At 41.6% G+C, this 22,590-nt stretch overlaps 3 protein-coding genes across 5 annotated transcripts; 2 read left to right on the plus strand and 1 right to left on the minus strand.

Moving 5' to 3' along the window:
* Window positions 1–22: 22 nt before the first annotated feature.
* Window positions 23–3,508, minus strand: Ate1 (arginyltransferase 1). Of its 3 annotated transcripts, XM_089079494.1 has the most exons (9): window positions 3,374–3,508; window positions 3,119–3,245; window positions 2,878–3,008; window positions 2,396–2,802; window positions 1,899–2,060; window positions 1,362–1,517; window positions 984–1,156; window positions 550–811; window positions 23–491 (listed from the first exon to the last, which is right to left on the minus strand). In XM_089079494.1, exons 1-9 carry the CDS (start codon window positions 3,471–3,473, stop codon window positions 336–338), a joined length of 1,674 nt encoding a protein of 557 aa, XP_088935620.1. In that variant the 5' UTR covers window positions 3,474–3,508; the 3' UTR covers window positions 23–335. The 3 variants fall into 3 exon arrangements, with proteins under 3 accessions (XP_088935620.1, XP_088935622.1, XP_088935621.1); XM_089079496.1 differs by lacking the exon at window positions 1,899–2,060; XM_089079495.1 differs by lacking the exon at window positions 1,362–1,517.
* Window positions 3,509–4,028: 520 nt separating this feature from the next.
* On the plus strand, window positions 4,029–5,142 carry LOC105426338 (ARL14 effector protein). The gene is made up of 3 exons (XM_011637514.2): window positions 4,029–4,171; window positions 4,246–4,508; window positions 4,609–5,142. Exons 1-3 carry the CDS (start codon window positions 4,088–4,090, stop codon window positions 4,700–4,702), a joined length of 441 nt encoding a protein of 146 aa, XP_011635816.2. The 5' UTR covers window positions 4,029–4,087; the 3' UTR covers window positions 4,703–5,142.
* A 1,126-nt stretch (window positions 5,143–6,268) lies between these two features.
* On the plus strand, window positions 6,269–22,573 carry LOC105426342 (GTP-binding protein Di-Ras2). The gene is made up of 4 exons (XM_089079502.1): window positions 6,269–6,808; window positions 9,185–9,489; window positions 11,847–12,065; window positions 12,742–22,573. Exons 2-4 carry the CDS (start codon window positions 9,352–9,354, stop codon window positions 12,973–12,975), a joined length of 591 nt encoding a protein of 196 aa, XP_088935628.1. The 5' UTR covers window positions 6,269–6,808; window positions 9,185–9,351; the 3' UTR covers window positions 12,976–22,573.
* The last annotated feature ends 17 nt before the right edge of the window (window positions 22,574–22,590 follow it).

Here is a 22,590-nt window from a genome sequence, read left to right on the forward strand (position 1 = left end):
AATTTATGAAAAGAAAATTAGATTGAATCTTTACAAATAATCATTTTATTTTTTGATTTTGCGTTTCTTAGTGTCAGTTCTAAACTAAAAAATATCTTTATAATTTATTATGCGCATCTTATATTTTCTACTAAAGAATTCAATCGTTTGCATCACAGTTTGTTATTTATAAAACAATTTTTTAATAATAGTTTTCTAATAATAATAATTTAATATACATGAAATTCTTTGTACATTAACATTAGTCATTGTCTTAGTTTCTTAAGTAACCAAAGCGTTGTTTGATGCAAAGGTTCTTGAGATAATTTTTTATTCATCGGTTTTATATTAACTAATTATTCTCTAGAATAGCGCAAGAGCAACATCTCTCGTGCACATGGCATTCCAACGAGGCTGGCATATTCCTTCACCTCGCGTTTTTCTTCCCGCGTTGTTCGTTGTGATCTGTATTTCTTATATGGCATTGCGATATTCTTATGTAGTATCAATACCTAAAGAAGAGAAATTTCTATAGATGAACAATTGCTCAGAAAATTATCACGAAAATACCTCTTCAATATTGACTACGCCATCCTCGTCGATAGCATCGATATCATCGTTCAGACGACTATACTTATCGTTGTTCAATTTAGCTAGACTAGGTTCAATATCGCACCATACATATGTTTCTGGACATAGAAGCTTCGACGGCCGCATTTTAGCTTTGTATCGCATTTTCGGACACGAATGAATATAAAAGCCCATATAATAATATCTCAAATTACTCGCGACTTTGTTAAGCTGTCTCGTTAGATAAATTTCTCGAAGAGAACTAGAACCAAAAAATATGTTTATATTAGAAATTTATATTTTTATTTATGTTTATATTAAAATTATAACTGATTCACTAATTTAGTTGTATCATAAGAATCATAAGTGTTGTTGTATTATAAGAATCTTAGACATCCAAAAAGAAATAAATTTTTATCTTGAGAATTACAAACCTAAAAGTTCCGAGAGAAAGTTGACTGTATGCTGGATCATAAAAGAAATACACGCTTGAGATACATGAAGGCAGAATGTCAATTACTCCAACCGCTATCAGTTCATTATCCAACCAATATTGCTCATGGAAAGAACCGTATCCATGAGATGGTCCAGTATCGGGTATCCATTGCTTTAAAATATTATTTTACTTTAGGTCTCATTTCACTTTATAATAATTATTAAAACTCAGTGATAAGTCATGATCCATTGAAAACATTGCAGACTCTGCGCTTTCGTAAAGCTCAAAATAATATTCGCGCAATAGTATTATGTATAAACAAGTCTTCTAGTTTTCTTTCAAGAATAAACATCAAGAGATTAGATACAAAGTGTACCTGCAAAGGACTCCTGACAAGGAAGTCGAAGAATGACTTTTGATCGCATTCATCCGGTGTATCGCCATGAATCGTCATTTGATATTTTTTATAAAGACTCGCACTCACTTCGAAAGTGCTCATGAATTCGTCTGACATCACTCTCATCAATTTTATCTGATTTACAAATATAAAATTTACAATAAATAAGATTATGTTATGGAAATTGTCATATCGAGCAATAGTGCAATTACAAATTCCCTGTTTGATTAAGAGGCGAGGTCCACTTTGCTCCAATCATGACATTATAGTTTTCACGTAAGATTCATCGCAAGATCGCCAGTGTGATTTCTTATGAGTGTGCCGCGATAGAATTATATAATTTCGAATAGACTTAATCGGCTTCGATAACAATAAAAAAGAATAGAAAGCGCATAGTCGACTACTTCTAGATATTTTGTGTGTGTGTGTGTGTGTGTGTGTGTGTGTGTGTGTGTGTGTGTGCGTGCGCGTGCGCGCGCGCGCGCGCGCTATGGAAAATTTAAATCTAGAAATTACCTGCAAAGGCGACTTCACGAGAAATCTCATGTATTGTTGTTCTGTGAGCTTCTCGATTGGGTCTCTGTGTATTGTAGTCTGATATTTTTTATAAAGCTCATAAGATTCTTTCGAAGTTTTTAGGTACTCGGAGCTCATTGGCGCAGTTCGTACTAGTCTCAACTTACACAAATAATTATTAAATTAATACAAATCTCAATCCGTATAAAAAACTGAATGACTAATCACAATGAAAAAAATATATAATACAATATAACTAAACACATAATAATAATATAAAAATATGTTGAATCTTCGATATAAAATTAGCATTGTTTAATAAAAATGTACTATGATTGAATTTTTGACTTGTTTTATCTTTTAATATATCAAAAATTGGAGAAAAGAGGACCATATTAAAAATGATGCATAAAAGAAAGAAGAACGATATTTTGTATATATAAAAAAAAGGTCTGACAGAATAAGTAGTTTTTATTTAATTATCGGTGTTGTATTACCTCCAATTTTTTCAATCCAGTGTATATCTCTTCGAATAATTCTTCTATGTTCTTAACACAATTCTGTTGTTTCTTTTCTTTCATAATGCTCTCGATTTCACTTTGTGATTTACCTTGAGCCAGCAATTTATTTTTCTTACGTTCTATGCGTAAGAGCTTTGCTTTTTTGCAAGGCACTGCATCAGCAATTTCATTTCTAATGTGTAAAGTATTTTTGCTATCGGAATTTGTTGGCTGTACTTGACTACTACTTGAAGTGGAATTTTTTTGACTTTCTGTTTTTTCTGGATTGATAGACAATCTCTCACTGACTTCATCATCGACAGATGAAACATTAATTTGAGACTTATCTTTCTGCACTTTCATTTTATGCTTAGGATAATTTAATGCTTCTTCGTTACTTATATCTACAAATGTCATAAGGTTAATGAACAGCTTACATATGTTGTTGAATACAGTCTTCATAATTCTAAAAATTTTACCTATATTATCTTGTTGATCATTTCCTGTTAGACTAGCACTGTCATTTGTCAATTCATTCCTTAGAAATTTGGTCATACGCTTTAGAATTTTTTTCTGAGACTTTGATATTTTAAAATCTAGTGCTTCGCATCTAAAACCATTATCCATACAACATTGTTTAACATGTTGCTTTGATCCATATTGCCCAGAGTTAAGCAAGATCATATCTCTTTTTCTCTATTGATCAGGAATATTACTCACTTGATGGTATATTGTGGACAGCACGTCTGGTTCATAGTAGGTTTATAACAGTAGCAGCCGCTCCGTCTCCAGCCTCTGTTTATCAAACTCTGATAGTCCTGCACCGTCAACATATGCGTCCACATACCTGATAACAAACAATTTATTTTACGTGGTAAAAGAATGTAACTTTCATCTTGGAAAATATCAAAGGCTCACGCATACAAGGGCAAAGTATTTCAATGTCAACAAGTAGCAAAGTACTTTTACACTCACCATGACTGAAGTTCGTATTGGTGCTCTTACAGTAGCCGCACCGATAGCCCTCGTGTTCTGTAAAATATTCCACAATGCTATACGACTGTCCGCTGGCCATCTCGGCGGTTTCTTCTCGTCTTCTCGCGCGATTCTTTCAGTCACTCAGAAACCGTCAGTGTACGTTGTAAAGGCCCAGTCTGCGCTCCGAAGTTAGGCACTGAATGGAAGTTGCCGCTATTCGCGCTTTGGCAACTATCCTTCAATGTTGTCAAGAATCAAGAATTATTTCTCCGTCCATCAATTTAGTAACGTCAAGTTACAACTCGTCGTTCACTTTGCACTCGTTGATCCCTTATCAAACCTGTCCAAACCTGTCAAAATCTGAATCACACTCATGAATATCTAGATACGGCGCGCTCGATGCGTAAGTGCCTAACTTCAGGCAGGAGCGACTCGAAGCGCGACGTTCCTAACCTATCACGCTCGTTGTTGACGTCAGAAGAGTTCAAAACATTTGGAATTGTGGTATGTAAAAACTCACAACAAAATCTAGTAAAATTGTTATATTAATTATTATATTTATTAATAAAAATTAAGAGCGTTGAAATTCAATGGCAAGTTGACAATTTCGATGAATCAAAAATTCTTATTTTTAGGAAAATCCTCCCGAAAAGGGAGGCTTGATTACTTACAAGCGCGATAAGCGCTCTCGAGTTCGCTTTAGAAACTTTTATGCCGGCGGACAATCGAAGAATGGAGAATTCCAGGAGCAATGAAAACGCATCAACCAATCAAGCATCTGCGCGTGGCGAGAGAGTAAGCGCTTTAATTGTTTATCGAATTGTAATCGTCAATAAAAAAGCAGGAAGTTAATCATTTGCATTTTGCAGAAGAGTACTCGGGGTTCGAGACAAAAGGCCGTGGATAACTTAAGCAAGAAGTTTTTGAGGAATTTTGATCCGGAGCACAGCGAACGAGAGAAGCGCAAACTATATCGTCGATTGTATCAGAGTCACAGGAAGCATGTGTACGACGAGAAGGGTATTTACATACGAACGTCGGATGATCTCTGCGATTGTTTAAGTCTAGATTGCCCTGGATGTCATTTTCCATGTCCTAAATGCTCTTCTCCAAAATGTGGTCATGACTGCAGGTAATTTTTTATAAAATTTTACTGTTTATCAAGTAAATGTAATGATATAAATGGCTCGTTTTATTATAAAATAATATATTTGAATTATGATTCTGTTAAGGAATAATCGCAAATGGATTTATGATAGCATCGTCCTCGAAGGAAGCGAACCTGTAATAAAAAATCCATTGTTGAAAGACACTGAAACAAAGTGAAAACGTAATTTGTGATACAACTCATATGCAAATTCTGCACAAACTTTGCAATATTGTCACAATATTACAATATTGCAACGATATTGTCGCAATATAGCTGCAAGATCTGTGCTGTATGGAAAATATTAGCAGTAAGAATGTGTACATAAAATATTCTCAAGCTGGATTCTTGTTCTTATCTCTCTTGTACAAGGTATATTTATATAATAAAAGATAGCGAATGTAATAAATTTTTAAATACATCTGCTAGAAAAAAAAGAAAAGAGAATGGTTTTTTTGTATGATTATACTTGGAGCTTTCAATATGTATTGCAATATATGCTAAGTTAAGTAATTTTACATTATTAAGTAATTTTACATTATTTAATCGAGCGACTATCCTAATCAGCAAAATGTTAGTAGATTTAGTAACAGATAATTAAAAAATGTTAGCAAAGTGACCTCATCGCAGTCTGTTTCTGTTCTCTTGACAGAATTTATTGACATTCTGTGCTAACAGACTGGCGGTAGAAATCAAGCAGAACCTAATTTCTGCTGCCAATCTGTCATATTATGTCAGATTCCACTCAGTTTTTATCGTCAATCTATATTGACATTAACAAACTTTGTTATATTTCTATCAGTAGTTTGTGAATATCGTCAGTTATTACAGATGCTATTTGAAATTTGCTGCTTTTCTACCATCAGAAATTGATAGTATATTTTGTTCAAAATCTGCCTCTATAGAGGGAATTTTACAGAAATTACATTTGGCAAATAAATGCAGCATAATGCTCTCTCTCCTCTAATTTTCCTAATTTTGTAAATTTATTTATTTTCATGCATAAAAAATATATTAAGAAGAAAACTCCTTGCACAAGTCCCGTTTTTCTTTTTTTTTTTAATTTTAAAGTTTTTTGAACTTCAAGCCACATAAAAAAAAAATGAAAAAAAATATGAGTTTTGAATCATAAATTATTCTCTGCTACATTATATAAGAAAATAAGTTATGTTTTTAATTAATTAAAATAGAGAATATGATAAATATGCAGCCACAAATTATCATTTTTCACTTGCCAATGTCAAAAAAAAATTTGAGTGATGATTTTCCTTCTCAGAATACATTCTATACATGAAAATATACACATTTACAAAATTACAGGGAAATCGGAAGAGAAAGCATTTGCAAACCGCATATTTATCAAACATTTTGCCGAATTAAATTTTTTTAGTCGAATCCCTGTACGATAATTAATGCGAAGTAGCATTCACGGTATTGACAGGAGATCAACTATCGCCGAAATTATGACGTTCTCCATCATCTGCGTAATTCGCGCCGACGGTGCACCTCGCGCGGTCACGCCACTGGCGCCATTCGCTCGCTCCACACATCCTCATCTCACACACATCTCACACAGAGAGACGCTATTGATTTTCAGAGGCGATACGCACACAATGGATGCACACACACACACACACACACGCACACATGCGCGCCCGCGAGTACATCCGCCTATGTACGCGGAGGGCGCGCGCTTCGTTTTCGCCCGCGAGATCGCGGGGGAGTTCGCGCGGATCCAGGAAAGAAAGGGAAAGAAGGAACGAGCGCGGGATACAGTCATGCCGATCGCGGGAAAATCACGCGATACGAGCACCACGTCGTCGGTCGGTACGTGAAGGGAAAAGCGACGCGGCCAGGGTCGACTGTGCGCGCCCGCCGTTTTATACGCGCGAAGATAGCCGCGGCCGCCGCGAGACGAGCGGGACGAACTTCAGGGGGGTTGACGTTCGGGTGGCGCGCACCGCCTAGCGCCTAGCGCCTAGTTCGCCGCGTCGGCTCGCCGCGATTCCGTAACGAGCGTAACGTAACGAGACGTGACGGGACGAAGCGTGAACGGAGAACGGAACGGAGACGTGCGAATCGTTGTCGTTCTCATCCGCCGCGGTGGCGAACGCACGCACGCACGCACGCACCCACGCACGCGTACGCAGCGCGAGTGACCCGACCGCGAGGAGCGCGACAGCCGTCGAGGAAGTCGTCGAGCGCGGCCGACCAGCGCGGCCCGCCTGCGGAACGCCGGGGAAGGAAGCCTTCGAAAGAGTCACCCGTCGCTCGACCGCACAACGGCAGGTTTCTCATCTTATCGATAACTTCCCGACCGCCCTTCGCCCGCCGACGGTTCCCCCGTTATTGGTTCACCCGAGGTGACGCGACATCGTCCGCGAGTGTCCCCACCGGATGCAATCGGACGTCGCGCGTGACTCGATACCGACGACCATGATCGTCCAGGATTAGATGTGTGCCCCAATGGGTCCGCACTTCTCTCGTGACCGCGTTTCGCTTCTCACTCTTTCCTATCTCCGAGTGACGGCAAGGCTCTCGGTGCCTGCTTCGATTCGAAAAGTGCATGTCGCAAGTGCGATGTCGCGCTTCGCGAGGGAAAAACTTTGCGCGCATTCGTGACGCGTTCGCGTCGCTCTCGATCGGAATCTGGGACCATCGCGTCGCTCCCGACCGGGACGAATCTCGGCGCGGAAGGTAACGCGCTGCAAAATGTCGACGGCCGTCGATCGAGGCGAAGAATGATCTCCCGTGCGTGGCCGTCGGAGACGCCCGGCGAGAATGCGAATCAGGATTCGACCGGTCGCGTCTCTCGACGAGACGCGACGTCGTGTCGCGATCGTGCGTCACGCGAGGCAACATCGCGAGTTGCGTGTTCCGAAAGAAAAAAAAAAAAAAAACACGTTAGCGTAAACTTATCGGAGAGACGGAAATTCAAAGAGGTCGATCGGGGTAATTGCGACCCACGGGATGGGTGGGGGTGGCAACGATATTTTTCCACGAGCAACGAAGGCATCCCCCCCCCCCTCTCTCTCCTCCGTGGCGTTTCGTGACGCTCATTAGAGACGAAGCCGTGATGACGGCTCACGTGTTTCGTTGTTTAGCATTTCGGGCAATTGCCTTCCTCGATTGCTTCTGCAATTTTCCGACGTCGCGAAAGGGATCTTCGCGTTTGATTTCTACCGAATGTAAATACTCGATGATTGGCGAGTAAATTGTGTATTTAGTACACAGTATCGAGATTGAAATTTATCGAAATTACGTGAAAGCATCCGCGTGGAAGGACGGGAAATTCCGCTTCTTGTTTGCGAGTCATTCTCGATCGAGACAGGGCGACTTTTTTCGTTTGGAACGATAAAATTCGCGGAATTCTCTCTATTAATGATTTTAATTATATTTGATCGTTTGAATTTCCAATCGTTTGAACTTTCTCTCTTGCTCTTGTTATCAAGAAGGAAAAAAATTCTTCGAAAAGAAATTATTAAGTCGATTATTATATTATTCAGGCTTCATGCAATTTCCTCTTTTCATCATTTAATACACAAAGTAAAAAATGATCAATTTGAACGGATCTACTTTCAATTATCTTCAGAAAATAAATTTTGAAATTCGTAATTTTAGCATGCTTAGAACGAAACGAGTATAGTCAGATCGTGTTGAGGGAAAGGAAGAGAAAGATAAATTGTAACAAGAGGTAGATGATTTAAGTGGAAAGAACAGATTTTCGCGGACGTCCGGGCCGCGCTGGTCACGGCAAATTACGTATTCTTATGGCGCATGTAACAATACAAGCAGTAAGATTTAAACAGTAAATGAATCGATTATTCACGTCCGAGAGTTTCAAAATGGCAATCTTACGTTCTGAAGAATTCCCAACTTTGATTAGTCAATTCGCTCTCGAGTCAAGTTGCTCTCGAGCTTCATTTTTCTTCGACCTAGCTCCCACGCTTTTTTATAGTGAAATAGATATGTTTATACACTCGGGAGAGATGTGAAAGGGCGTAAAGTATATATATATATATATATATATATATATATATATATATATATAAATCCGGTAATTATGGAGAGATGTAAAGGGCGGAGAGGCGCGGACAGCCAAGAGTAGACCCGCATGAGTCCACACAAAGGGAGGGGAGGTGACGGGGGCGCATACGGTTGGATGCGGTTTCGTGGGTGTCGTCATCGGAGGAGTATACGTCACGAGATATGCGCGGAAGGACGGATGTAACCTTTCGTAGATTCAGATTATTAACCGCGTGGGCGAAGCGCGGAGCGGAGACCATGGCGTGCGCGTTTTATACATGGGGTGTCCCAGATGACCACCGGATGTCCCTCTCCGTCGTCAACTTGGAATCGATTCTTTTTCAAGGGAAAAACAATCGAGGGTCAATCGCGCTTTATTTCTCCCTCCAAATTTTTAGCTCGGACCTCCGAAAATCGCAATCTGATTCAATTTCCAGATTTTAAAGGAAGTTTAATTTAAAAATTATGGCACTTTTAATAAAGATTAAAAAAAAAAAAATACGGTCGTAAGCGAGCCTGTCGTATTTTCCGTGAAAAAAGAATCGCTCCCCCCCCCCCCCAGATTGGTCGATCGGAAGGACGGTGGTCGACGGTGGTCTCGAGACACCCGGTACAGTTTGCGTGTCGTACGGCAGGTCGGACGGTGTAATCGGGGGTTGCGAGGAGAGTGATCGTCCCGTGTATACGCACGACGCACGCTCTCTCTCTCTCTTCTCTCCTTCGCCCCATCCCCCCGCGTCGTCTCTCTCTACGCGGACCCCGAGCGCCGGGGGTTTACGTCGCCGGGACGGCAGATGTCAGGATGCCGGAGCAGAGCAACGACTATCGCGTGGTCGTGTTCGGGGCGGGCGGCGTCGGCAAGAGTTCCCTCGTGCTGCGCTTCGTGAAGGGGTCCTTCCGCGAGTCCTACATACCGACCATCGAGGACACCTACAGACAGGTAAGCGAGTGGTACGCGAGTGGCTGGGCTAACCCCCTTAAACGCGCGACCCTATTTTTTTTTTTTTTTTTTGTGCGGATGACATGCTCACAGCCGCGGTTTCTCCCAATCTGTATATAATTTATTTTATATTAATCAACCAGAAATAACGATCACTCCTCGATGGAAAGGATTTGACTGAAATCTGGCTCATATTCTCTCTTTTATTTTTACAATTTATTCATTTTCTTTTTTTTTTTTTTTTTTCCTACGATAAAGCTATGATAAAGGATTAACCAGATAATCGGTTCAAGCCGAAGTCTAATCGTATTTTTTTTTTTTTTTTATTCCTTTGACTCTGTGAATTTATTACGTTGGATTGTGTTATAAGTGTAATATAAAGGTAATGTAATTATATTTAGGATTTTGTGTGTGCGATAGTTAATTCTAATTAATGTTTCACAAAGCTTCATTTCTACAACGTATTTGATAAATGTTGCCCGATTTTGATTCGTGGAAAAATTAATCAGGCGCGCACGTGCGTCGCGCAAAATTGCAAATCGGACCCTCTATGTCGCTAATTATAGATCGTGAAGGACGGTCTTTATGCATGCGACATGACGGACGCTACCATGTAGACGGTAATTTCCGCGAGAATCGAGATTTAGCGAGCGATTAATCGGATGTCCTCGTATCTTGTGCGCGTGCACACGCGTCCGCATCGCGATAAATCTGCCATTTGCGAATTTAATATTTCCATCCGCGCATCCGGTGCCGATAATACGGAACTGACGTACGCCAACGTGTGTGTGTGTGTGTGTGTGTGTGTGTGTGTGTGCGCGCGCGCGCGCGCGCGCGTGTATGTGCGTATGCGTGCGTTTGATGTGTGCGAGGAAAAACATTAAATTTGCAAACGACTCGCCGCCGCTGCAATATCGGGAATATCCGGGGGCCAGTAAGCCGGCAGCGGTAAAGTAGAGAATTAACGGTAATAATACATATGCTAATCGCGGAAATACATATGCCGAAAGCACACGTCGTGTATCCGCGACTGTTTTACCGTTTTGTCTGACCGCGATAGGACCATCGGCGTATGCACGCCGAGTTAATTACGCGTTATGACACATTGCGTCACGGCACGTGGTCGGGGAGAACGACAGGTTGTTTAAATCGTCAAGTTCGTGACGGCGTGACGTTATTCATGGAAAATCCGAGATCTTCTCGCAATGCCGGGACACACGCGCATGCAAATCACACACCGATGAGTTTGAATTATTCGTGTTGCAGGTAGCGTGTGCTTGCGACATAAGGTCTGGTTTTTTTTTTGTTTTTTTTTTTTAGTTTTTTTTTTTTTTTTTAATTGAATTTTTTCTCTTATAGAAATTTAATACTGGAAGGTAGTGATTCATTATTTATATACAGCACTTTTGATACGCAAAATAAATAATTTTTAAATTCGCCAATATTAAATTGGATTTCTGTAAGAGAATCGATTTGCACCATTCACCTTTCCTCTCTTTTTCTCCAATATGGAGAGAAAGAGAGAAAAGATGAATGATGCAAGAGGTTCAGCTAAAAAAGAAACAGGCCTATAACGACTCGATTATCTCGGTCATTTGCCGCGCGTTGTGCAACGATTTCGGTTGACGATTTTGTGCGTAACTCTATTGATTGATACATTTAGATATGCATACGCGTATTCTGACGTGTGTATACGTGAATTCTGACAAAGACACACATGCGTATACAGCGCGCATATGTGTGCATTTTATATGATAAAAACACAATGACGATGCTGGTGGGACTCTCGCTGTGTGCGCGACGAGAAGTGTTAACGATGGAATCGCGCGGGATTCTCAAACGTTCGCGACTCAATCGACTCGATTCATCAGACGTCCAACCTGCTTCGATTTGACTCGTTGAGTCAAGTCGAAACGAGTTGGTGGGCGCGAATCGGGGATCGAGTCGAGCCGAGTCGCGATCGGCTCGACATCTTGGGCCTTATTCTCGAAAAATGTCGCATGGGAAAATCCTATAATATACGTATATTATAAATTTTCGTACGCGACATGTATAATGTAGATTTGAGATTCCCAGGCCTAGAGTCTTATTCTCGAAAAATGTCGCATGCGAAAATCTTATAGTCTTATGTCACATATATTATAAATTTTCGTATTATGCGACATGTGTACGATATAGATTTGAGATTTCCAAGTCTGGGACTTTATTTTCGAAAAATATCGCATGTGAACATTTTATAATCTATGCCGCTATGTCTGTATTATAGATATTTTCATATGCGATATGTATGTGAGATAGATATTCGAGAATCTCAGGCCAGGTCGACACGCGATCGTGATCGATAGGTCGCATTTCAGGTGATAAGTTGCGACAAAAACATATGCACACTTCAAATTACGGACACAACGGGGTCCCATCAGTTTCCCGCGATGCAGCGGCTCTCCATAAGCAAAGGTCACGCCTTCATCTTGGTGTACTCGGTGTGCTCACGGCAAAGCCTCGAGGAGTTGCGGCCGATCTGGGCCGTGATACGGGAGCTCAAGGGTCAAGATATCTCGCAGATACCCATTATGTTGGTAAGGACTCGCCGCAACACCTCCATTTGTTTCAGCTTTCAGTTTCTCAGTTATCCCGATGCCGCAAAGCCGATAAACCGAACGAGCGCTTTCGAGCTCGTTTATAAATACACTGTCCAGCTTATCTTGCATCCTTTCGCGGCCTGAATAATCGTAAAAATGTTTCTAAACGCGATATTATTTCGCGCGTGTCTCGTGAGCTCGACGAAAGGCGCCTGTCACGCACGAAGGCTCGAACGATGCCAAATATTTAATCATCACGAATCATGCTCTTGCACTTTCACTTCTGTTGTTCAATCATTTAATATCGAATTAAAAGAAAATCAATAATATATTATTTTTTTGCTGTTTTTCGCTCGGGAGTTTTAATCGAAATAAAGAACAGAGCGCCATTTCCTCGTCTAACAGCCTTCGGATCGAACAGAATACGAAGAAACCTGTGAATTCTGCAAATCGCGACGTACTCGACTCTTATTTTTTTTCCCGGAATTCAATTGACTCTCGGTTTAATTCGATTTTCACGAGAGAGAGAGAGAGAGAGAGAGAGCGAGAGCGAGAGCGAGAATTTCCATTCCTGCATCTTCCGCCCATTTCAAGTTTCTTTCTCGGTGTCGTTTTCCCGCCTTTTAATGTCGCGCGACTCAGCACGATATTCCATCGTTGATCCATCGACCAGGTCGGGAACAAGTGCGACGAGAGCCCGTCGGTGCGTGAGGTGTCGATGAGCGAGGGCGCGGCTGAGGCGGCCAATTGGGGCTGCGGCTTCCTGGAGACATCGGCCAAGACGAACCACAACGTGGACGCCCTGTTCCGGGACCTGCTCACCCTCGAGAAGAACCGGTCGGTGTCGTTACAGCCGGTGCAGAGCAACAACGCGATAAGACTCAAGGAGAAGTGTGCTGTTATGTAAAAGTCCGCGTTACACGCCGCGACTCGACACGACGGCACGTGCGATTGCTGGCAAGGATCCTTCGAGAAAGAGAGAGAGAGAGTGAGAGAGAGAAAGAGAAACCGGGCCCCGCCGTTATCCGCCGAATGATATCCCAAGAGCTGGTTTCGCCAAGACGACAAACGACTTATTCGCGACAGGCGAAGACTCCGTCAAAAAGATTTGCGGCGCGTCGTACCCCGTTACGTTTGTACGAACGCGGGCCTAGAGAATATTCTGCGAAACTTCGAATTTTAAAGATAATTTTCTAAGGATGCTAAGGGAAAAAAGTTTTATAATTTTCAATTTTGAGAACTCGGCTCTGGGCCTTGACGGATCAAATTGGTACGAATTCCTGCGGAAGGCAGGAGTACACCTTCGGTCGTCGGCGAACGAAGGATTTTACTCGACTCGCGTGTGCGTTGCTCGTCGATGGGTGAAGCCTCTTTTTTTATCCCTAAGTTACAATACTTTACGCAGTAAACCGCTCGATCGCCCGTATGATTTCCCTGTGCTCGAGTTCCCGCTCTTGTTTTTCTTGATTCCGTCATGGAATCGTCCGCGGTAATCTCGATCTGCGACGAGGGTCGGCAAAAGCAACGATAGCAATCGTGCGTTTCTCAGCTCGCTGATACGGGAAGTCTGACATTAATTGTAACGATATCAGCAACGTTGTATAAAACTGATTATCATCACGCAACATATCATGAAATAAATAATATCAAGATTCGAGTTTTAATTTCAGGGAGGACAATTAATCTTTCATTTAGAAAAGAATTTTATTTCACATTATCGCAAAGAACCTAATCTCTTGTGACAGCGGCATACCGTTTCCCAAATTTTTTTCCACAAATATCATATTTTCTTATTTCTTATAGTAATAACATAAATGAATAGTAATAGTGGTAACAAATATTTAAAAAAATCGTGATCGATAATTAATTCCTCGAGATGTATCGTAGCGAGACGAATCCGAGTTATCGCGATTGTCGCAATCGTGTTTCTTATCTATATAAGTCTATATAACTCCAAGCTCTCCATTTAATAATAGCGACGGGATAATTAGGAAATTTCTGTAAAACTTCTTGTTTTGCAGCGCCGAAGAGACCCCCGATGATTAGCGTCGTGTAAAACAATTACGAAATTAATCTCGAGCTTAGTCGAGCGATTGGCGATCGTCAAGGTAATCGTTCTCGCGAAAATTGTCGCTCCCTTCTCAGTTTCCGCTGAAGTATCGTTCACGCCAAGATCGTTCCTTTTGCATACGGATAAACAACGAATTGTCATGGAAGTTCGACGAATACGAGGCGCGATTTATCCGCGGAATTTCTTATCGCTCGGAATCGAGGCGGTCCAGGGCAAAAGTGCAGCCATAAAGCGGCCCTTTCTCGGGGATCGATTTATCGGATTCCGTTATGTAAAAATATATATCAATTCAGTGAAATTTGTAGCGAACGCGAAAAATGTGCTGAAGATACATGGATTTCGTTCGAATATACATAGTTCGGCGGAGATATTAAAGAGATGTAAATTCCAGGAAGTCCAAAAGGTCCACGACGTTAAAAGATTTAGCGATACATCTCTCGAATGCGACGATCGTTATCGTCGAGCATATTTAGACTCGATAAAATATACTCTGGAAAATATGGGACTTGGAGGAAATGAAGACTTTAAAAGGGACCCACTCATGGGGCCATTTGGCGTGGCCTTTTTTCGCGGACCGCCTCAATTTGGCTAACGTGTTGAATCGATAATAGCTGCGACCGGTGCCCTTCCATGAAAATTCCGCAATGCTCCGCAATCGGAGACTACCGCATGACGACTAGGGACTGGTGTAATGCGCGCGCGTGAAAGTTTTTTCGCGAGGATGACAGGAGAGAAAAAGAGAGAGAGAGAGAGAGAGAGAGAGAGAGAGAGAGAGAGGAAGAGGGAGGGAGAGAGTGCGCAAGATCGAATGAGAGAAAGGACGAGAGAGAGAGAGAGAGAGAGAGAGAAAGGGTGAAGAGTGAAAGTACGTGTGTGTGCAAACGACGACGAATAACAAGTAGATAAAAGTTGTTACGAGATTGGTTTTTGTTGAATAGTTGTAAGAATTTTGTAATGACTATGCTAGCTAATTAGGATTACAAACGAGCAGCAAGACACAGCACGACACATGATGTAACACACATATATACGGGGCATATGTGAACACGCAGATTATATTAACTTATATCGTTGGGCATGCAAATTTATCGAAAACACACACACACACACACACACACACACATTCACACACAATACACACATGTAGCCACAGATTTGTTGACAGGCGTGTCGCGAGAGATTACGAGATTGTAATTGTACATGTGATTACAGCGCACGTTTTCCATATCGACGCAGCGTTTTTAATGTTTTTTCCATGGGAAAGATTAGATCCGAGAGGCGTTTTTAGGGCGTTCCCACGGGAAATCTCTGACGAACATAGACTATTAGCGGAGTAATTACATCACGTATTCACCCTTTCTCCTTCCCCCGCTCTCCTTCTCCCTTCCATCCCTTTTGCGGCGCGGTATCGTCGAACGTTGTCCGTGATGGTGTTTCCCGTGACGCGCGTTTCTCGCGGCTTCCCTTCCCGTCACATCCCGGATTTCGCGGATATATCGGAGAAGAGAAACCGGAGCCGGCCTCTTCTTCCTCCTCGATATACGTTATATGTAACGTTCCACGGGCCACGTCGCGACGTCGTCGCACGTCCGCCGTCGGCGTCGATGCGATCGATGTAACATCACTGTCGCGCCGCGGCTCCCGACGATGATGTTGATAATGACGATGACGGTCCGCCTGCACTTGAACACATCTCGACTACCGGCTCCGGTGTGAAAGGCTGTATTTATAGCCGGTACTCGAGATGGATAGTGTCTCGAGGGTGTATCGAGCGGTGTGCATACGTTCATCAAGGACCTAAATCGAGCCCCAATCGACTCAATCACCACGTTCACACGTCCTCATAATAATGCTCTCTCCCCCCTCCTCCGCGAAAACCTAGCCGAAACCTAGCCTTTGAAATATTCCGAACTCGAGAACTGGAGGTTCGGATTTTAAAATATCTATTATCGCGTGTCTCATACTCCCCTCCCCCGCTGTGAATACTCGTCCTTCGACCCGCTCCGACCGCGCTCCCATTTAAGTAATAAAAAAAAATGTTCTATTGAATCCTCATTGTTGTCTCACTTATGTTGCCTTACTTTACTTGTTATTTGAAGAACTTATTCTCTTTTCAATCCCGCTATAAATAACAGCTGTAAGAGATATTGGCGAGACTGACGGACGCACAGGGCGACGCGAGGCGAGGGTTGCTAATCGGCGATCTGACTAGAAATTGGAGATCATCCTTTGAACCAGTCGATAATACATCCCTTGGCCAAGCCGCAGCGTCAGTTGTTGGCAACGTGAATGCCGTCAATTACAGTGATCATCGAGGCGAGCCGAGACTAGAAATGGCCATTCAGAGGAAGAGCTTCAACGTCACAACGAATATTAATATATTGATTAATATTCATTCGGATATGTCCATAAAATGAATTGGAAAAGTTAAAACTAATCTAGTTACATTTCAGATATATATAAAAAATTTCGTAATCGCAAACGATGGAAATTCAAATGGATCTCACGAAAAAAAAAAGGACGTAGGTTTGTACAAGCCACTCTTGAAAAATGATATTTGAAAATAATAAAAACTATGTAGACTTTGATAAAAGATTAGATCGTCGATACCGATATCGAATTGTTGCCATTTTTAGTCGCGGCCACGCAAGAGAAGCCGTTTCGTTGCTCTACATATCCGTTGAAGAGAGATTATTCTATTCGGGATATTATTCAACGAATTACACGTAAAATCACCCGATGATTTATCCCGCGATGTTCCTCTCACGTTTTTCGCTCGGGGGGGGGGGGGAGAAGAAGAAGAAGAGGAGGAAGGGGCCGAATCAACGGGACGGGAATTTGTTCCGCGTGATATTACGAATTCCTCCGCGGAGAATCGCTCGATTGGCCTTTAAGTTCGGAGTACTCGATCCCGCGGAAGCGAATTCTCTCGTGCTCGTTTTGACTCGCTCCTGATTTTCATCCACGACCCCCCGTTGCACATCCCCTCGGCCGCTCGGCATTCCGGACTCCGGCTCCGCGTTTCCGACGGAAAGAAAAAAAAAAAAAAAAAAACAACGGACGGATCCCATTCCCTTCCGTCGACCGTAATTTAATAAACCGAAACGGATTATTCATATCTCTCGTTGATATTAACCGACGCGCTGAGACGGTGAGACGGACATCGTCCTCGTGCGTATACGTTGTATACCAGTTACACGTAGTCGCGTATTACTCGATTGTTAGGCGTGCTTAAACTCCGCTTCGTCTTAGGTAATTTGTCGGCCGTTATCGGCAGTACATTTTCCGCGCGACGCCGTTAAATCGCGTGTTAAACGGCGTTTCCGGCGCTCTCGCGAACAGCTCGCTAATTTCCCGCCTCGCGGATCTACCTTGCCGCGTGTTCGAAAGGGCGCCGTATCGTCCCAGAAATTCTCTAATTTCCGCGCAAACAATCGCGGGAACGAGGAGGGGGGGTGATCCACCCCCTTTCCCGAAATCCTCCCGATGACAGGAAGGAGCGACAGTCCCTCGCGCGCCGATCTTCTTTACGAGAGGCGCGGCCCTTTTTTACGAGAGAAAAAAAAAGAAAAGAGAGGACCTTGTTTATTAAATCATAATATACCGTATTTAAACGTAGCGTGTAACGTGTTTAATAATGATCGTTAATAATCCGCCTGAGAGAGAGAGAGAGAGAGAGAGAGAGAGAGAGAGAGAGAGAGAGAGAATTCCTAAATGTAAATTGTATATAAGATTTTCTATATTCAGAGATATATATCCCGATACCAAAGTGTACACATACGTACCTATTATTATTATTATTAGAAGAAGAAGAAGATTATTAGTGAGAGATGGTTTTAGCGGGCGTTTGCTCTCGATTCCAACAAGATACGAGGAAAGAAAAAAAAAGAGCGCATCCGCCGCTACTTTCTAAATCACTTGTTATCAAATTGGTCGGTCGATTACGAGCCACACGTAGTATTATCTCGTAATTATAGGGAGTACTAGTTAATAGAATGGGATATATTATATATTAAATATGGACAAACAGACACACACACACACACACACACACACACACACACACACACACACACACACATACGTACAGGCACGTGCACGACGAGACACGCGCAATTATAACGGACGATATCGCGCAGACTTCGTCACAAAGGTCTACGTACGTACCATCGTCCTTACATATTAGGGAAAGTGCGAAAAAGTGTCGTTTTCCAATGGTTACGCTTAGCTGTTTGAACACGTTTTATCTGCTAGCTGAGAGAGACCGAGAGGGAGAAAACGTAGGCTAATCGCTGTTTCGAAGATGTAAGTAGATATCTACAGGGAACGCGACGGTTTTATGTCTTGTCGATTCCAACACTTTGTTGCAGTTTTCTCGCGATTTTAAAAGTTATAGAGGAATCGAGAAGCAACGGAGAATGGACCGATGTAGATTTTTGCGACTAAGTAGAGAAAGACTAAGGGAGAAAGAGATGTAGATTATGTGTGTGCGGAGTGTTTTCTCTCTCGATTCCTGGACTCTCTTGACTAACGTCGGGATCGATTTCTCTTTAAACGAAAGACGTCGCGACGCCAAAGATGCCGATTCCGAGAGATCGGCGAAAATAGGCGAAAGGCGCACGTGAGAAAATCGGACGTCGGAGAAAGGGAACACGACGGGACGTGCAAAAGCGTGTACGTCGAATGAACTGCTCGGGCAGTTGACTTTCGATAATGGAACATTGCCAGGAGACGCGGAGCCGCCGAATGAATTTCCTTTAAAGACAAATCGACCGACGAACTCTCGCCGAAGCATCCGCGGTCCAGGGTAAATTGTCCGGGACACTCTGTGTGTAGGCATACATAATAGATTTCAATCCATAGAATCTCTCATCGAGATAGAAACATTACAAAATCGAACTTCGGAGACAACGGGAAAGGGACAGGGGAAACAGATGGCAGAAAAAGGCAAGTTTATGGAGGAATGGATAAACGTATATTTAGACATGAACACGGTATCCTCTTCATTTCTGGGGCCAATTGGTATTACAGAGGAGTGTTACAGGCACGTGCGCATCCCCGATTTGTATTCACATTCGGGGTGGCTCTTCGCCGAATTCCGTTTCTTTCGCGTCTCCGCGAGATTTTCCAATTTTTTTACATCCGTTCTCTGCGTTTGCGTTACACGGATCTCTTGATCGAATTGCCGAGCGAAATTATCAATTTGTGCAAGCGCACATGGAGAAGGAATCAGCAATAACGATCTTTCTTCAGCGATTTATTTGAAATTACACAGAAAAAAAAAGATTAGTACTTAAATCAAGATTAAATATTCTTATATACAAATAAGAAAATCAGAATTTTCTTAGAAAAATTTTAGTCTTGATTTAATTTAAATCTGTATTAATGCAAGTATTCTCATATATAAGCAAGAATATTATAATCTTCTTAAAAAGTCTTAATTTGATTGATTTTATATTGATTCAAATATTATTTTTGCTCAAATCAAGATTAAAAATATGAAAATTATAACTTCGACAAAAGCGTCCACACATATGTACATCTAAAATATAGATATATTCATATATACATACATTTGTGCACTTATATAAACAAATTTTTGCGTAAATTTTTTGTATCACATTAGGTATCTAAGCTTAATTCTAAGAACTCAATGTTCTTCATGTAATCTAGTTTAGCGATATCAGTTTTGTAGTTGCAGGCTGCGAAATTTTTACATAAAACAGAGTTTTGACAACTCTGGACGTGAAATATATTGAAGTGAAAAAGATCTAAATAAAAAAAAAAAATTTTTTTTCGTTCTTACACAAATTCCATCTGGTAGACACGTGAATTAATTGTGGAAAAGGATTTTCAAATCTATAAAATAAATACATGAGGGAAGTTGTCACGAAACATATCGCATTCTATCGCGGTAATATGAGTGCAGCTCTCTTTAAGACTAATTTTTTTTTTTTCTGTGTATATCCTTAGCACCGTTTGATACAAGTCGAATTCTTTCTCGCGCGAGAAGCGACAGAGGGTCGAAGCGTACGGAATGCCGCGTACGTCGAGATTAGAAATTCTCTTGTTACGTCGAGGATAATGACAAAGTGTGATCGAGAGCAGGTGTAAACAGCGTACATATGCACACAGACACGTACACATACACGCGTCAGGTGACGAAACGAAACGAAACACAACGCATCGGCGATCGCGACAGTAGCCGAAGTATAAGAGTATAAGGATCTCGAGTGATATTAAAAACGCTTTCGTTGACGCAATGCGATCGCAACGATATCGAATCTGATGCTGCGTTATCGGGAGATTTATGCGGTAGGATATATCTCAAATACGGTAAACGCCGAAAAAAAAGGCTGCGAGCTCTCGCAGTGACCTTTATTACCGTTACATTATCGTCGTTAATTATTATTATAAATATCGTCACGAAAGATTATTGTTCTATAAATAATAATTTCTGATCGTTATATATACATATATTAATTATTAATATCTTATATGTACATTAATTATACCATCTATCTTGGGTCATATTAATAAAAGGAGCGATCGCTCTTGATGAACGAAAGTAAAAACGCGAAGCAGAAGCCGTTTTTCTCGGAGGCGGAAGTGGTCTCTCCATTTTTGCTGTTAATAACATTTGCTCTACGTCTTAAAAGTGATCTCGCTCGTACGAGACGACGTTAGAAAATTTATAGAAGATAAACTTGCTCCATTTTATTTGTATGATCCATCGCGATCTGACGCGGCACCAGCGTTTAACGTATTCCAAACACAAATTGCAGAAGGCAGTCTCTGTTATCAGCGTGATAGTTAAATACGTACTTCCAGATGAAAAGAAAAAAAAAATAAATAAAACCATTCCGGCCCGAAGCGTTGTTCGACAAGTGCGTTGCGCATTTTTTCCGCCGTTTGTAGGCGCGAACTTCTCCTAAATTCTCTTCGCACAAATAACAAAGTAACGACGACAAAGTAGCGTAACTTACGACGGACCATATCAATGAATCATATCAACTAATAAAAAAAAATGGGAGGGGGGAAATAAGGAAAGAAAGGGGGATATCGTCGATTGTGAACCCGAGTGAAAGCGAGTGGTGCGACGAGTTTTTGACATGTGCTTTTAAATGCAACGAGCTCTCCTGTACAAAAGTATCGCCGATTTTAAGCGGTCGTTCTTGCTGCTAATTTATGTTACACTCGTCGAGGGAAATTCGTATTATTTGCGGATGTTATTTCATATAGATACGCAAAAAAGAAGAAAGCATCCTTTTTTTTTTTTGAATACAAATTGTATTTATTTTAATTGTATTTAAATCAAAATCGATGCGGTTTTCGATATTAAGCTTCTATCACATCGCGAAATACCACTCGTAAGATTCGCGTAGGAATTTAGAGATATTAATTCTGATACGAATTCGCCTCGACGCACGTTTGCTTAGGCTTAAGCTTGCTGTAAGTGATGATTTGTTAAAGTAACTTCTCTTCACCTCCGTTGATCGCGCGACGAAACGACATACAACGCTTTATTACCAATTGCTTGCTGCGAGCCCGACATGTAAAACCGACATGTGCGAAATAATGTATAAAAGTAATAGAAACGAAGGAGACACGAACGAGCAGAGAGGAAAGTCGCGTGTGGAACGCGCGCGCGAATCTCGATAATTAAGCAAGGATTACTCGAGAAAGCCTTTCAAACTGGGAAGCTGCTGCTGTTGCTGCCGAGCCGAATAAACGCGCATGCGAATAAAACGTAATCAATTTTAATAATTCCGACATTGTTTCTATTTCGAAAAATCTATTTCTTAATCTTCCTTAAATGTAAGAGATGTGAAAAATATCTGGGTCATCCTGCCGGGACCGCGATCGTATTTTTCTCAATGCATGGTGAGGAGAGATCTAGATTTCATAGATTGTGATTACGTCACACTTATATGAGCTAAATATATTTTTATTATTGATCGAAATGCCTAATCAAGCTTCGTAATAGATTTATTTTCCAAATTCTCGGAGATATTTCACTTTAAGATACCATATCCATGGCGGCTTTTTATTCTATCGATTCGCGACGTCATCGAGATCAGAATCCAAAAGTTTGAAAGGTTTTTAGCTGCTGAACTGAAAACGGGCGAGCGTTCGGCGGTGTGAAAAGTTCCTTCACGCGTTAAGGACACGTGAGAATGACGCGAAGGAGAAAAACGCGCGTTCCCACTCTCTATACACGCTAAATACACACGTTCCACACAATTATTGCGAGAGTGCACGTAGAGAAAGGCGCAAAGGATGTCTAATTATCTATTTAAATAAGCGACCAATACACGCTGAGGTAAATAGGCTTGTTATTGCGACAAATTTGCTCATTCATTATCAACCGAAGAATCATTAATCAGCTACGAATCTGTACTCGTGAGAATTAAACGATCTTGATTCTTGGCAATTTCGCTCGTTTCTCTC

The sequence above is a fragment of the Pogonomyrmex barbatus genome, unplaced genomic scaffold, assembly GCF_055798465.1.
Source record: "Pogonomyrmex barbatus isolate J1 unplaced genomic scaffold, ASM5579846v1 scaffold3, whole genome shotgun sequence".
NCBI lineage: Eukaryota > Metazoa > Arthropoda > Insecta > Hymenoptera > Formicidae > Pogonomyrmex > Pogonomyrmex barbatus.

Bases quoted from the DNA above. Each gene is read 5' to 3' on its own strand.
- Ate1 (XM_089079494.1), bottom strand. From the start codon at position 3,473: ATGGCCAGCGGACAGTCGTATAGCATTGTGGAATATTTTACAGAACAC. The intron at 2,061-2,395 runs GTAATACAACAC...TATTTGTGTAAG, and splicing joins CTGGATTGAAAAAATTGGAG to TTGAGACTAGTACGAACTGC. The intron at 492-549 runs GTATTTTCGTGA...TCTCTTCTTTAG, and splicing joins GCGTAGTCAATATTGAAGAG to GTATTGATACTACATAAGAA.
- LOC105426338 (XM_011637514.2), top strand. From the start codon at position 4,088: ATGCCGGCGGACAATCGAAGAATGGAGAATTCCAGGAGCAATGAAAAC. The intron at 4,172-4,245 runs GTAAGCGCTTTA...TGCATTTTGCAG, and splicing joins CATCTGCGCGTGGCGAGAGA to AAGAGTACTCGGGGTTCGAG. The intron at 4,509-4,608 runs GTAATTTTTTAT...GATTCTGTTAAG, and splicing joins AAATGTGGTCATGACTGCAG to GAATAATCGCAAATGGATTT.
- LOC105426342 (XM_089079502.1), top strand. From the start codon at position 9,352: ATGCCGGAGCAGAGCAACGACTATCGCGTGGTCGTGTTCGGGGCGGGC. The intron at 9,490-11,846 runs GTAAGCGAGTGG...GTCGCATTTCAG, and splicing joins TCGAGGACACCTACAGACAG to GTGATAAGTTGCGACAAAAA. The intron at 12,066-12,741 runs GTAAGGACTCGC...TCCATCGACCAG, and splicing joins CGCAGATACCCATTATGTTG to GTCGGGAACAAGTGCGACGA.